We start from the raw sequence: 16,724 nt of genomic DNA, 5'->3' as shown, positions 1-16,724 counted from the left end.
CCTCTCGAAGATCCCCTCCTTTCCCCAAATCCCAACTGCTTCTGCATGTTCCATATTCACTATCCTCAAATCTGGGAGAAGTACAAAAAGGTCAAAGCCTCCTTCTAGATAGTAGAAGAAGTCGACCTCTTCCAAGATCTCTGCCACCGAGATATATCCCTCAAATCAGACGAAGACCACTTTGCAACCCACTTTCTCGCCCTCTTCACTGTCGCTGATGGAATCATCATTAGAACCTTGCCGGTCGGATTTTGACTGATGTCGGTTCGGTGGATTTGAAGCTTGTTGATGGAATGGTCCTGATATGTGAAGTTTCCTAGATGATGCACGTGATGGGGAAAAAGATGGCTTTCCTTGTGGTAAGGCAATTCACTTCTACGGTCCAGTGCGTGCTTACGGTGACCGAAGAGTTGGTGAGCACACAAATGGTGAAGTACGCTACTTCCCTAAGTATGGAGTTGATCGTGGATATCCGGGGTGAGACTATAGAGAGATTAGAAGCACTTTATCCTACCCTGAAGGAGCTGGCGCTTGTTGGTTCTCCAGGTTCCCATTATCGGTCTTCATTGTTAGAATTATGAAGAATATAAGTTCCCACCATCAGCCTCATTGCTGTAATTTGGAGGAATACAGGTTCCCACTACTGGCCTTCATTGCTAAAATTCTGAGTAATACAGATTCCCACCACCCGCCTTCATTGTTGGAATTATAAATAATACAGTTCCCACCATCAGCTTTTATTGTCGGAATTCTGAGGAATATTGGTACTTCTGTCAGCCTTCATTGTCAAAAGTCTAAGGAATGTTGGTCCTCCTGCTTCCTTCATGCGTCCAAGATCAAGGAGAGATCGAGCGGGAGGGCTCCTCTCGAGTGCAACGTCCAGAGTCGACTGAGCAAAAGCGAGAGAAGTCGAGCGTAGGACCTCCTATTGCATGCATATAGAAAGAGAAGAGAGTTCAAGGACAAGCAAGAATACAAGACTTGTACTCCTTCCTGCAATCAAACCGGAGGGATCAAAGGCCTTGTTCACCTGTACGGGGTTGATCGATTAGGAGTAATTGGGTGGAGTCAGACGACTTATTTGCATTGGGCTAAAGGCTGGCTCGATCGGACGGGAGCACATTAACTTATTCAATCAGCAAGAAAGAAGGCCTACCTAACTTATCCAAAATGCATATAGGATTGCATCAATCGAATACACCTCCAACATTACTATGAAAACTAATGTGGCATTACCAAAACCACTAAAATAATTTTTTTAACAATCATATTCTTAAGCACCCTTTCACTCAACCTATACAAAGATAAAGTGGGTTTATTCACTCATTACTCATTCTGAGCTCTTTAGAGCGTGAACAACTTCAATGAGTTTGAAAGTAAAACGGCTTAGGCATTGAGTGAAGTGAAAGAGAGATCCCTCACTTAACAAGCCAACCATTCTTAAAGAAGACCAAGTGAGATCCTTTCTAATCCAACAAGACTAAATTTCTTTTAACTTATCTAATTCACTTTGTAGTTGGAAGCTTCCAGAAGAGTGAACAATCTAGGGAGTTTTAGACCAAATTTTTGGTTAATTGTGTGTAAGATGATACCCTACTTCAAAAATGCCCCCTAGAATCCAAGGAATATCTACATTATAACAAAACGACAAATTGCAAACTATTAAGCCATCAATGATATGCGCAAACACTACAAACCAACATAAAGGTTGTGTAAATGTTGTCTACTGCATATAAAAATGATTTTTGTCACTAATGATCATCCATCTATAGTGTTAGACATTCAAAGAGTTAAAAAGCTATTAAGAGACCAAAATTTGCTTCATTATGTCTATCGTGCAATCAAACATTTGCATACTACCCAAGTTGTAATGAAAAACAGCATGTAGTATTTCACTTGGAAAAAGCAAATAGATTCACCATTCAATTTCATTGTAAACTTTACCGTTTTCTCCTCTAAAGTTCCTGACCTTGTAATGTCCTTACTACAGCCAGTTGAAGAATGTTACCAAGATAACAATACGGCCATAGCCTAATATTAGCCTAGCAGGCCACAAGAATAGTAAATCATGCAATTATTTACAAAATCAATGGTCTCAATATGAGTTTTGATTAGCACGTAAGAGTGATTACATCTAATGTTTAGCTTGATGAAGCAAATGAGAAAGATGCAGTCAGGCATGTGAAAAGCGATGTGAAACCTCAATTTCTATGAAATAGTCATCACAACAAATAGATTTCAGTACATAAGAAAACCTAGGACATGGACTTTTTGATCACCTTGTTTGCCAAACTCAAAATCTGAAGCAACATCATGCCTCGATGCCGACATGAAGAATTTAATATACATAAATCCAATAAGAGATATCAAAGCATTTGAAGAACCACAAATTAGATTATAAAAACTGCTTAGCAGATAAAACGATGCTAGAAAACCAACCCTTTTGAGGCATATGGATGATCTTGAGAATAATTTCTATATGTATCTGTCTATGAATCCTGCGTCAATCAAGTAAATAATGCAAGAAAATGAAATTTGCCTTCAAAACAGTGATAGTTTCAGCTAAGAAATGGAGAATTGATATACCATGAATGACAAAAGAAGATGGTTTCCTTCACAAAATTTTCATGGAAAATATAACTGCTACCTAGAAGTAGAGCAGACAGAATCTTATGTTTTAAGATAGAAAGGCAGTTTCAGTATTCAAGCTGATCAAATCACTTCAATATTAGTTCATTAAATAAGAGCAAAATGTAAGCGATGTCAAAGAAAAAAAAATCTCTTACATAAAATAAACGCACCTGACTGAATAATTGCTCTCAGCACCAAAATTTATTCTTGCAGAAAGACTGAGAAAATACTGAGTTTCAACAGTTGTGAAATAGAGCGAGCCATTGAACTGGCGGAGCTCAAGTGTTGAAATAAATGGTTGCCCGGTGGTAGCATTAGATAAGCAAACACTCACTGTTGGCAATGTAGCCAAGAAAATTAACTCCTCAACTTCAATGGTATTTTCATCAGATATAACAATTGTTGACCAGTAAGAAGCACCAAGAGAGATATCGAATGTAGGGTAGGCATCACTTGTGCCAAAATTTCCATACAAGAACGTGGCTCTTACAAGGTAACGAGTTCTATTCTGCACTTGCAATGTATAGCAGTACTTATTATCATCTGCAGGGAAGTATCGCACTGTTCTGTATTGCATGCGAGCCTCTTCTGGTGTAGATATGGCAACAGTTCCACCCAAGGTAGTTTGGTCATCAGGAGTCCACAAGAGACCGAGAGAATCAGTATGCTTCTCTGTCCCTCCGCAATCTAAACTCAAAAAGCCTGATTTATAAAATAGAAAAAATAAAACAAATTGGCGATCAAATAGCTTCACCTTTTCTCTCAGCTTAAGAACTATAAGAATTTTCTTAAATGGACTATAATAGACCAATAAATGTGGTCTAATAAATTGAGCCTGAATTTTGAAAAATTGTGTGCCTGAACTTTAATAAACGTGGTCTATAGAGAAACCTAATTATTTTGATGGTAATGGCCTTCTATATAAAGAGTAGACTAGGTGGCCTCTCCTATTGATTCGAATCATTACTTCTTTTCCCCATTGAGTGAAACTCGAAGCTATAAGCAAGAAGCAAAGAAAGAAAGGGAAAAAAAGAAGATATCCTAATAAGTTATACTTTTTAGCAATTTTTCGTTTTGTCGCTATTTTTATTGAGACCATGGATTCAAACACAAGTATGAATTTTATATCATATGTTCTAGTTTCATAATATGGTCTTAAAAAAAATTATCAAGGTCGACCTAAATTGAAAGACCACCAACAAATGTTGATGAAAAGGATCATGGTAAGTTTCAAAGAATAAAACAAAAAAGATAAAAAAAAGGAAAGAAGATATCACAAATTAACAAAATCCTATTGAAAAAAATAATGTCTTCATCTAGTGATATCGTCAAGTTCCATTTGTTGCAAATGCATATAAGCATATCATCCTTATGTCAACTATATGGGGTTAGCTTTATGAATTCTCATTTTTCATTCACTTTAAGTTTTCTTAGTTCCATCACTGCCCTTTTCTGATCATAAAAAACTAATTCTGTCTACCCAGCTAATTATTGTAATTTTTACCCTTCATTGTATATGTCCAAAGGCTTTCGTTTAAGTAGGTCTAAAAACTGAATATATGAAGTGTAGTTTTAATAATAATAATTAATAAATCTAGTGGGGGGATTGTGACTTTGGGCGATCAAGTCATTAATAAGAGCACAAGTTTTAGATATCTTGGGTATATTGTTCAGAGTGATGGTGAAATAAATGGGGATATTATAAGTAGAATTCAAGTTGGATGGTTGAAATGGAGGAATGCATCGGGCTTGTTATGTGATAGAAAACTCCCTCACAAACTTAAGGGAAAATTCAATAAGATGGTAGTGAGAACTGCAATGCTTTATGGTGCAAAATGTTGGCCATTAAAAGAGAAGCATAATATTAAGTTATGTGTTGTAGAGATGAGGATGCTAGGTCGATGTGTGGCTTTACTCTTAAAGACAAAATACGAAATGAGCACATACGTGAAAATATTAGAGTAGCTCCAATGGAAGATAAGATTAGAGAGAGTCGCCCTAGATGATTTGGTCACATAAAAAGGCGCCTTCTGATGACCCGATTGGGAAAGTAGATGTATTAGATTTTTTTTTTATAGATTTATTAGATTTGACTTATGTTAAGAAAGGTAAAGGTAGATCTAAAAAGACTGTGGTAGAAAATATTAGAAATGAACTTTCTTTATAAGATTTAGATGAGAATTTAACCCTTAACAGGACACAATGGAGAAAAATGATTCAGGTAGCCGACCCCACATAATGGGTAAAGGCTTGTTGTTGTTGTTGTATTGTATATGTCCAAACTACCTAAATCCATTTTTAAATGTCTATCTTCACTAAATATCACTCCAACTATTTTACTAATACAATCATTCCTTAATTTATCATTCTTAGTTTTGCAATGCATCCATCAAAATATTCTTATTTTCACCATAATTAATCCAACTATCAACCATTTTTTTATTGAGGCAAAACTTGGATTCATACATCTACAACATAATTGCAGTTCTATAAAATTCACATATAAATCTGATGATATCCTTTAATTGCATAATAATTGAGGCATTTCTCCATTTTAACCACATGGCCACAAATTTACAAATTTAGCAGTAATATCCTCATTTATATTATCATTCTTCCTTATATTTAAATTTATTACTCCTAGGCATCACTTTATCTTCTAATGAGATAGCATCAAAATTATTAGTATCACACCAACTAAAATTACATTTATACTTGGTCTTTATTCCACCAATTCTAAAACATCCATCTTCTAAATACTTTCTTTAAAAATTTTCACTTATTTTAGTAGATGGGGAACTGATAAGAATTGTCATAAATAAAAAACCTAAAGCCCTAAACTATGACAAATTGCTTTAAATATCCTTTGCAAGCATAAGAATATAAAAATAAATGAATTTGATATCAATAATGTTATTATTTGATAAAAATTTATAATACTAGTCAATGCTCAACCATATGTATCTTAATAACTTCAACAAGTCTTTAACAAACGATATTTCACACTGCACATCATATCAATTCTTGTGATACGCATTTATATCTCTTCCACAGATTAATAAATATCATATTGTGAAATTATATCAAATAAGCAAGAGCATTTTTTTGCAATCCCTCTTAAACTTGATTATAATCTTCAATAACTTCTGATTATGTAGCTTACCAAAGTGTATGATCAAGAGGCGATCAAGCGAATAAGCAAACAAAAGAAAGTGACAGAGCTAATGAAAGGGGAAAAGCACACTAAAGAAGGTGATAAGTTAGCTAACAATAAAATGCAATAATAGCGATTTCGAGAGAGCGATCTAACATTCAATCACATATAAACATCAAGGGATTCTTCATGTATAAGGATTTTTTTGGCTCCCTTCATAAATCAAGCAATTGAGAGATCTCCAAATGATCACTTCTCCTAGGGTTTTCATAGTTTGGAAGGGGAAGGACTCCCTAACTGACATAAATGAAAATGGAGAAATGGATCAGAAAGCCCATTATTCGATTATCCTCAGTTTGGAGACAATACTTTTCACAATGTAGTGGGTCATAATACCGTACAATATACAGGTAAAAGGTTAGAATCTCTTTACAAGACAAAGTTAATCATAAAATATCTCTATTTAAAGAACAATTGTTTGCATTTCATATAAAAGACGGTATATCACTGCAAGAGCAATTAGATGCCTATAACAAGCTTTTATTAAATCTAGAAAAAATGGATAAAAGATTAAAGAGGATAACGCTTTTAACTTATTATGCTATTTAACACCCTCTTATGACCATTATTACCCACTTCTTATATAGGAAAGACTATCTTCATGATGGAGGTGAGGTTAAATTTTCTAACACATAAGTCGAAGACAAGGGTGTAATGTGAAAGCCCGAATAAGGGATTAATTATAAGGAAACAGACAAACTTAGAAAAACAAAGGAAGAATGTGAAAGATCAAAATTATAGTTTAGGAATAAATTCTGAATCACTGCTGCAATAAATTTGGATATTACAATTTGATCGCAAATTACTGCAAGGGCTAAAGGAAAAGGATGAAAAGAAGGACAAGTCTAGCTCTAAAAGAGCGTCGATCTATTTTTGATAGCTAAACATCAAAATGTTTCTTTTTCTGAAGATTAGATTTTTTTATTCAAGATTTTCATATCATTTGACCCACAAAAAATATTTCTCTTCTAACATTTCTGTTGATGGTAAAAATGCCCTTATGGGCGATGAAATAACATAAGAAATTGCTGGGTAGGAGCAACTTAGATCAAAACATATGATGGAATTGTGAGAATTTTGACAAAGGTGAGACATGCTCTAGCTTTGAAAAATATTTTCTGTTTGAAGCATTTAGACTACAACACGGGTAAATACATTACAAAAAGTGAAGTATTACAAGCTTTTAGAGCTCCATGATTTGATATGAACAATGAAACTTAAGAACCCGTTCTTTCTTCAAGATAACATAGTGACAAATCATGCCTCAACATCTTACACAAAAGATGTGATTAGGGTTATGGCATATGTTTGAGTTGAGCAAGAGAAGCTTGTTTTGTGATTAGAGGACTGGAGCTTTAGAGTTTTGTGAGCATTATGCTTCGGGAAAACATCAAAAATTAAAGTTCCTTATTATAGTTCATAGGATCAAAGTTAATTTGGAGAATATTCATTCTAACTTACAAGATCCTACTAGGGTTAGCGATGCAGCAGCCCAGAAAGAAGCGGCTGAATTCAGGGAGGGGATTTCGGTTGATTTGGTGAGGCCCAACTAGGAATAAATTCATTATGTTATGAGAGGATCAATTAGGAAAGGATTTCCTAATTGAATTTCCAATAAAAGTGAGAAAAATATTAGGTAAGGGGGGGCAGAATTAGGAGGGAAGTAGGAGAGCTTGTTTAAGGCTAAGTTTAGGGTATATTTGTTTTTTATGCAGATTTTTATTTCTGTTTGCTGTAGCTTTTTCTTTGAGGGCTTATTAGCGGCATCTAAGTTGTTTGGGAGAGTCAATCTACCTCTCGAATTGTAGATCATTTATATCTTGCTTTCAAATTGAAGTTATAATTCAAAATCAGTCATTAGTATTTCTACAGTTTTTCTATTGTTTGTTCGTTATTTTTGTCTCCAAGGTGTATTAAATTGGTATCAGAGTGGTGTCCTGGACCAAAATCTTTGTTCTCCTTGAAAATTTCTGTTGCATATCTCCTCCAGTTTGCTGTTTTTTGTGCTGTTTTTTTTAGGTTTGGAACGTAGAACCATGAATGGCAGCAAAGCATGTGAAGACGTTGGACGGCGAGATGAAGCAATTCAAAAACAGCATGGGGGAGAAGCTCGCTACCATGGAAGAAAGGTTCTCATCTATAAAAAACCGTATGGAAAATCGATTTGGAGGGGTGGAGGAGATGTTAAGAAGGATCTTGGAGATGCAAACAAAAACTCCACCAGTAGTTTCAATGGCCAACCCTAATCCAAATTCAATCAAGATTCCCTTGACCACAACCAAAGGAAAAGCAGTCGAACTGAAAGAGTTCGACGAGGGGAGTTTTTTTCACCAAGAAATACCTCCTAGGGCTCTGATAGGGGTGTAATAGGATCTTCAGATGGGGGGACAGCAGGAAGGGAGTTTTGTGATGGAGGTGGTGGGGTGACCGACCACTATTGGGGACGAAAGGAAGATAGGTGGGATTCTCACCCACGATACGCAGGTGGGAGGGATGATAATGGGAGAGGAAATTGGGATGAAAATGCTAGGGTGAAGAAGCTAAAAATGCCAATTTTTAAAGGGGAAGATGCTCAAGGATGGGTGTATCAGGTGGAGCATTACTTCTTTATCAATGGGCTTACGAAGGGGGAAAAGCTCATGGCAGCAGGGCTATGTTTGGAGGGCAAAGCCTTAGCTTTGTTTCAGTGGAGGGAGGCGAGGTACCCGCTCCATTCATGGGGAGAATTTAAAGAGGGATTTTTTAACCGTTTTCGAGCCATCCGGGAAGGAGACCTACACGAGCAATTTTATGCCTTGACCCGGGAGAGGACAATCATTGAGTACCGAGAAAATTTTAAGCTGCTATCGAATAGGCTGAGGGGAATTTTTTTGGAAGATTTGGAGGGGAATTACATAAAGGGCCTAAAAGAATACATACGAGCAAAACTCAGGGTGTTGAGGACAAGGGAGCTAAGGGAGATGATTGAACTGGCACAACGGGTGGAAGAGAAACATTAGAGAAAAAAAGGCCAGCAAAAGCAACAACATAGGATGCACTTACAAGAATATCTCCACGATCCTGGCACCGAGAACCCAAACGGTGTCTTTTTAGAGAGAAGTGCCAAATGAAAAGAGTGCCAGAATTCATCTGGAAAGCCATTTCTAGCGCCTCACGTAGGCAGAGGTACAGTACAGGAGGTCAAAAGGGTTATGTTACAGATGCAACGAGAAATTTACACCAGGATATAGATGCAAAAATAGTACCTTGCATATTCTCTTGGCGTGTAATGAGGAGGTGGGGTACGAGGCAGAGGTAGAGGCAGAGAGGAAAGAAAAAGAGAAAGAAGAGCCTATAAACTTGAAGGTTACTGAAGTTTCATTGAACTCGGTAGTGGGATTTACCTCGAATCACACTATAAAGGTGAGGGGATCCTAGTGGATAGTGGGCTACCCACAAATTCTTATAAAATCAGCGGTTAGACACAGGTAATTTTAGAGTGATGATAGGCACAGGAAAGGTGGAGAAGAGCAAAGGGATATGTCAGGCTTAATGGAAGAGTTGCAGGGGATTCACATCACCGAGGATTTTCTTCCTTTGGAGTTGGGGAGTACTGATTTGATTCTGGGAATGAAGTGGCTACAAACTTCAGGGGAGACCAAGATAAACTGGAATACATTAGTTATGAAGATTTGGGTAGAGGAAAGAAAGGTGGTAATTAAGGTAGACCCCAAATTGTCCAAAGCAATGGTTTCTTTGAAATCCCAGGTTCGTACCCTAGAAGGGGAAGAAGGGGGATTCTTCGTGGAGCTTTAGAGTCTAGAGGGAGGAGAGAAAGAAGATGTAAAGGACATTCCAGACATGGTCCAACCACTTCTTCAGTAGTTTAGGGAGATATTCCAGCTTCCCCAGGGATTGTCACCCCCTCGTGACTACGAGCACTCTATCGTTCTAAAGGAAGGAGTCTCTCCCATTAGCGTCCAGCCATACTGCTACAATCGGGTCCAGAAGGATGAGATTGAGAGACTGATTAGAGAGATGCTTGATACTGAAATTATCAAGCCCAATGTAAGTCTTTTATCTAGTATTGTATTGTTAGTGAAGAAGAAGAATAGAAGCTGGAGGTTATGTTTAGACTACCATGCCTCGAATAAGGAAATTGTACCAGATAAGTTTCTCATACCAGCCATTAATGAGTTGTTAGATGAGTTGCATGGATATGTGATATTCTCCAGATCGACTTGAAATCCAAATAACACCGGACCAGAATGCAATCAAGTGACACCCACAAGACAGCTTTTCGAACGCACGAGAGACATTATGAGTTCTTTTTTATTCCTTTTGGCCTCACCAACACACCGGCCACCTTCCAGTCTCTGATGAATAGGGTATTCCAATCCTACCTACGAAGGTTTGTGTTGGTATTTTTTAACAATATATTGATATATCGAAAGTCTGAAGGGGAGCACTTGGAGCATTTAGGAGTTGTATTATCTACCTTAAAAGAGCACTCTTTGTTTGCCAATCAGAAGAAGTGTTCTTTCGACCAACCCATGGTGGAGTATTTAGAGTACGTGCTATCTCAGGAGGGAGTGATAGCAGACCAGAGTAAGATTGAGGCCATGCTCGGGTGGCCCATAACCAAGACTTTAAAGGAGCTAAGAGAATTCTTGTGACTTACATGCTACTATCAAAAATTTGTGAAAGACTATAGTTCTATAATGGGGCTGTTGATGGAACAGCTCAAAAGGACAACTTTAAGTGGGGAGAGTCTGCCACCAAGGCTTTTGAGGAGTTACAAAAGGCTATGACTAGTGTGTCCATATTAGCTCTTCTAAATTTCAGCTAGTCTTTTTTAGTTGAGATAGATGCCTCGGGTTTTGACTTGGGAGTTGTACTTATGCAGAACCATAGACCAGTGGCCTATATCAGCCAGATGTTGATGGCCAAAGCAAGGCTCAAGTCAGCTATGAGATGGAGCTGATGGAAATCATGTTGGCCATTCAAAAATGGCTGCCTTATTTATTGAGAAGACATTTCATCGTTAGAACTAACCATAGGAGTCTGAAGTACTTGTTGGAGCATAGAATGGTCACTGAGGAGCATCAAATATGGCCTTCCAAGTTATTAGGCTATGACTTCGAAATTCAATATCAACCTGGAGTTGAAAACAAAGAAGCATATAGTTTATCCAGGTGCATGCAGATGATGGCATTATATATGCCCTTTGTGGTTGACTAGGAAGCACTGGGGAGAGAAGCGAACAGGATGAAGGGTTGAGGAAAATTAGGGAGGAGCTAGCAGGAAATAAGGACAGCCATTTGAGATATTCAGTAGTGGGACAAAAGTTGCTTTATTATGGGTGGTTTGTGCTACTTCAAGAGTTTCTTGAAACAACCATTAGGGGGCATTCTATGGTCAAAAAGACATCGCGGCACGACTCTCTACAAAGCTGTATTCGGAGGGTATGCAGAAGAATGTCGAGAACATGGTGGCTTGTTGTGATATATGTCAGAGGCACAAGAATTTAGTGATGTCAACAGGGGGGGATCCTCCAGTCGTTAGCTCTGCCAGAAAAGGTGTAAGAGGAAGTGAGAATGGACTTCATTGAGGGCTGCCAAAGTCAGAAGGATATACTACGATAATGGTGATAGTGAAACAATTGAGTAAGTATGCCCATTTCATTCCCTTTTTTGCCACCCCTATACAAGAATATCAGTAGCAACGTCTTTCATTAGGGAGGTGGTGAGATTACATAGGGTCCCGCAATCGATTGTATCGGATCGAGACATGATCTTCCTTAGCCAATTCTGGAGAGAACTATTCAAAATGGAAAGGACCGTTCTAAAAGGAGTATTGCTTATCATCCTTAGACGGACGAATAGACAAAGGTGGTCAACCGTAATGTGGAGACGTATATGCGATGTTTTATATCGGATACACCAAAATTATGGGAGAAATGGTTGGCTTGGATAGAGTATTGGTATAACACTTTCTATTATTCGGCAGCTCAGACTACACCATTCAAATGTTATATGGAAGAGATCCATCTCACATGATATATTATGGACAAGGCAATACACTAGTGGCTTTGGTTGAACAATATTTTGAGGACAAAGACAGGATCTTGGGGGAACTAAATAGGCATTTGTTGAGAGCTCAACAAATTATGAAAATGAAGGCAGATGCACAAAGAAGAGACATTCAATTTGATGTGGGGGACCGGGTTTATTGAAGCTCCGTCCCTACAGGCAAAAGATCGTGACACGGAGATAGTAGAGCACATCGGGGCCGTGCCATACCGCCTACAGTTACCACCATCATCACCCATCCAACCGGTGATTCATGTATCCCAATTGCGACGAGTGATAGGAGAGCACATTATGTCTTCTACACTTCCCCCGACCTTGATGGACGACATGGAGGTGTTGTTGGAATCATTGGAGATCGAAGGAGTGCTACAGGGTGCAACAGGAAGCGAGGAAGTGTCGATCAAGTGGAAGGATCGACCGAAGCACAAGGCCACGTGGGAGTCTTACTAGATTATTCAGCAACAGTTCCCTTCATTCCACCTTGAGGATTTGGAGGGGAGTATTGATATAGTAGCCTAGGAAGAAGGGGTGGAATCCAAGGAGGGGATTTCGACTGATTTGGCAGGGCCCAACAAAGAATTAATTCATTATGTTAGGAGAGGATCAATTAGAAAAGTATTTTCTAATGGAATTTCAAATAGAAGAGGGAAATATATTAGGAAAGGATTTCCTAATTGAATTTCAAATAAAAGAGGGAAATATATTAGGAACGAGGGGTTGATTTAGGAGGGAAGGATGAGATCTTATTTAAGACTAAGTTTAGGTTTATTTATTTTTTATGCAGATCTTTGTTTATGTTTGCTGCAGATTTTTCTTTGAGGGCTTTCTAGCGGTGTCTAGGTTGTTTGGGAGAGCTGGTCTACCTCTCGAATTGTAAATTGCATGTATCTTGCTTTCAAATTAATGTTATAATCCAAAAACAGTCATTATTATTAGTATTTATGCAGTTTTTCCATTGTTTATTCATTGTTTTTGCCTCCAAGGCGTATCAGTTAGTTCAGAGTTTGAATCTAGATACATGCTTACCTTTGTAGATCATTATTCAAGGTAGGGCATCTCGGACAATATTCAATTCTAGCATATGTGGTTCTATTAGTGTTAGATATAAGAGTGAATCTAAATGCATGCTTACCTATATAAATAATTACTCAACTGGTTTATATGGTCAAATAGAAAAAAAAAATGATATAATTGATGTATTTCAAAAGTGAAAGGCACAAACTGATAAGCGAACATTAAAGAATATTAAGATGTTGAAGATTGTCAATGACTTGGAGTTTTATGACTTTTGTAGAAGGAACACAATTGAGCCTTTTGCTGAACACAAAAGAAGACTATTTTTGCTCTAACTTTTTTTATCTTGATTGTCTAACAAAAAGATACATGGTCGAAATAATCTTTTTGGTGTAAAACCAAATTAACTATTTGAAAATGATGTGATTTTTCCAAGGTTTTTATTCTTTTATAACAGAAAAATCTTGAAAAGTCTTCTTTATTCTAGAACATTAGTGTCAAAATACTTCTTCTCCAATTATTTGGCATCCTCTTAGCACTCAAAGTTCTATTGAAAAGATTTGATAACCAAACCATTGCAATACCCACATAACTCTGTAAATTCCAATTGTTATCTCATTTAAACGTAAAGTTTATCAGAATAAGTATTCTCTAGATATAACTCCATTTACTTTTCAGATCACTCTATAATGTATCTTATTATTTTGTTCATTATGCTTTTCTAAAATTACTTATCTCTCAAAATTATTTTTTAATAACTTCTCAAAGTAGCATCTACATCTTTCCTTAACCAAGATGCTATTATCTTTTGTTAGAATTAGAATTGTTTTGCTATCATATCATATTAATTTTATCAGATATCGTAAATTTTATTAGAAATTTATACTATTAATTATTGTGATATATCCTTATTATGGAGGGTATTCTCTCATTTATTGTACTTTCCATATTGCTCTATCCTCTTGCCTTTATATAAGCATATTTGAAATAGCATTAGGATTATTGAAATAAAGATGTAGACTTCTCTGATTCCTACAATCTTTGATTGTATAGCTTAATAAGGAGTAATGAAAATCCAAAAATATCAAGTGTTAAGTTGATAAATGCCCTGTAATACATTGAATTTAGGGAGAAAGTAAAAATTCAATTATCAGCATGCTTCTGTGAGAGAACTGGCCACCTTCTAAGAGGGCCTTGCCCGCCATTCTGGCAATTTATTCAAACTTAAGGAATGTAAATATTCGAGCAAAGCTAAATCTATTTTACCAAAGCAAATGCAATACTACCAAAAGAATTCGCAGAATGCAATTAAAAAGAGTAAATAATTTAAGCAAAAAAACAACTATGACTTAAAAAATATGGAAGGCCAATGAAACCTTTTCAAATGTAGTGCTTCAAGTTACATGGAATTTAAGATGAAGCAATGGATTTTACTGAAAGAAGGATAGAATCCAACTCGAGAAAAAACATGTGTAAATTTTATTAGTTAAATTTCAAAATGGTTCCCAGAAAGTAATCTTCAGGTACCCTTATTCACCAATCTCATCACCTTACAGTATTCCCTAATGTTACTACCAACTCAAATATCCACACACAAAACGCAACCATTTTTTTATGAAATCATTATTCTTAACAAACAAGTAACCCTCTACTCAAAACACACCAACAAGTTAAAACCTATAATTGAATTTTTCATCTTGAAACGAACCATTTAGCTATTTCTCCCAAATCAGGCAACCAACCAACGTCATAGTTCTACATCATTCAAGAAGCTAACCAATGCCTTCAAATTATCCTACTTTTAAACTCTATTCCACTCTATAACCACAAAGATTCTACATTTTGATTCACAACTTGAAACCCAACTCTTCCTAACTCAAACATAAAAACCTAAAACACCTGGAAACATCCAAACCACTCCACCACCAAACAGCAAAATCTCATAAACCCTCCTCACTCAACCTACAAAGCAGGCTTACCGGGCATCTGAGCTTTTGAAGCAGTGCTGAGACAAAGAAGCAAGAAGACCAGCCCAAAAATCCAAGCCATCTACTTCTCCAGCAAGAGGAAAATCCCAGGAACTCGCACCAGAAGCAGAAACGAAGCGACGAGAAAGACAGACCATAAAAGAAATGGCAGGACGAGCTTCGCGCAAGACACTATGGACTGGACTACAAAGTGGGAAAGCATCGCAACATGAGCGCTACAAGACTGGCTACACTGGAGTGAACAACCAAGCAGAGTTTCAGGGGGAGATGGGCGCATCAGGCATTCTGGCATATTTCCAGCATTAAAAATTTAAAACTAAAACTACCCGTGCAATTGTTATTATTAGGTGGGGCCGGATATAGTTTTAGATTAGTCGCATAAAGTTGAGAAATTTTTATAAAAAAATTAAGTTGTTTTAAATTTTTTAAAAAATGAGAAAATTAATTCTTGTATAAAAAAGATAAAAATTAATCGTTATAACGAAATCATAAAAAATAAATAAAATTAACATTAAATAGCTATTGGACTATTGGTAATATAATTTAAAATAAAAGTGAAGATTGGGCTTCACTTATAATATATATTTAAAGTTGATATATCATCAAAAATTGTCTTGATACGCATGAATCTCAAGATATATTCAAGTTAGAAATTAAATTTAGGATCATCCAAACTACAATTTCAACAAATCTATAGTCAAATTATACGCCTTGTAGAAAAGAATCCAACAACACCAAAATGGGTCCACTATGAGCCCAAATGAGTCCAAATTGGGGTCCCAAAGTATATTTGAAATTTTCAAAGCATAAAATGGATGACCAAATGATATGCAAATATAACATGCTTATAGTTGAATCTAGTGGCTCGATGGGACAAATCCAACAAGCCCAATATTGCTTAATTCTAACATCATTTGGGCACATAAATGCTTGATGAAAACTCTATGATTGAGGGGATCAATATGTGTCGTCCGATGGAGCACTCTAAATTTGCTCTTGATCTTCTCTATATTTACAGGACATGTCATTCACAAAAATCTCTAAATAGGCCCTCACTTCTCACATGAAGAGGGGGTTTGGACATGTCACGCCCCAAGATCTAACTTGGAAAGAATGTCAATTCACCGGCCATTTACCAGAGTCATCTATAGCCTTCAATTAATAACAGTCTAACAAAAATCTATAATATTAAAAACATCCATATACAAGTCGATTCATATCTCAAAAGTTCATGTATAATACTCAGGAACTACACTACAATCACAAGTACTGAAATCTATCCTGTCCTGAGTACAAAAGAATCAAAATCATCAAAAGAACTAAAACCTGTAGAACCGGATCAATTCCTATCTTCTGCTCCCTTGCCCTGACCTGAAAATATCAACCACATATAATGAGTTTTACAAAGCCCAGCAGGTCACCTAATACCTATAACTGAAATCAAAACACGGCGATGCTATCAATATGCATGTCAATCAATCAAATCCATATCAGTCAATGGTCAATGAGTCTATGCAATACGGAAATCCATAGTCAATAAAACCAGTCAATGCAGTAGTAGGCAAATCGATAAATCTAGCTCAATCAATACACGTCAATCTCGAAGAAATCCATACCCAGAAGAAACTCAATCAATCCGTCAAATCAGTCGATATCGAATCAATCAGTCAAATCAAATCAATGCTATCTAGTCAATAAAATCAATCGAAAAAGCAATATGATAAATCTCAATCTACCCTATCAATAAATCAAATGCAGCAAGTCAATACAATGCAGAATCAATAATATCAATGAGTCTATAAGCAG

General features: G+C 36.6%; 1 protein-coding gene across 2 annotated transcripts in view; it reads right to left on the bottom strand.

The window, feature by feature from the left end:
- Window positions 1-15,132, bottom strand: part of LOC110097896 (probable LRR receptor-like serine/threonine-protein kinase At1g67720) — a 37,060-nt gene extending 21,928 nt beyond the window's left edge. The window contains exons 1-2 of one of the 2 annotated variants that reach the window (XM_028693120.1): window positions 14,910-15,132; window positions 2,802-3,333 (exon numbers count right to left, since the gene is read on the bottom strand). In XM_028693120.1, the coding sequence (XP_028548953.1) occupies window positions 2,802-3,333; window positions 14,910-14,979 (602 nt within the window). In that variant the 5' untranslated portion in view covers window positions 14,980-15,132. The remainder of the gene's footprint in view (window positions 1-2,801; window positions 3,334-14,909) is intronic. The other variant, XM_020824534.2, reaches the window with a different exon arrangement.
- Window positions 15,133-16,724: the final 1,592 nt, after the last annotated feature.

Source organism: Dendrobium catenatum, unplaced genomic scaffold, assembly GCF_001605985.2.
Source record: "Dendrobium catenatum unplaced genomic scaffold, ASM160598v2 fragScaff_scaffold_231, whole genome shotgun sequence".
Lineage (NCBI taxonomy): Eukaryota > Viridiplantae > Streptophyta > Magnoliopsida > Asparagales > Orchidaceae > Dendrobium > Dendrobium catenatum.
This window is presented reverse-complemented; position numbering and strand designations above follow the sequence as displayed.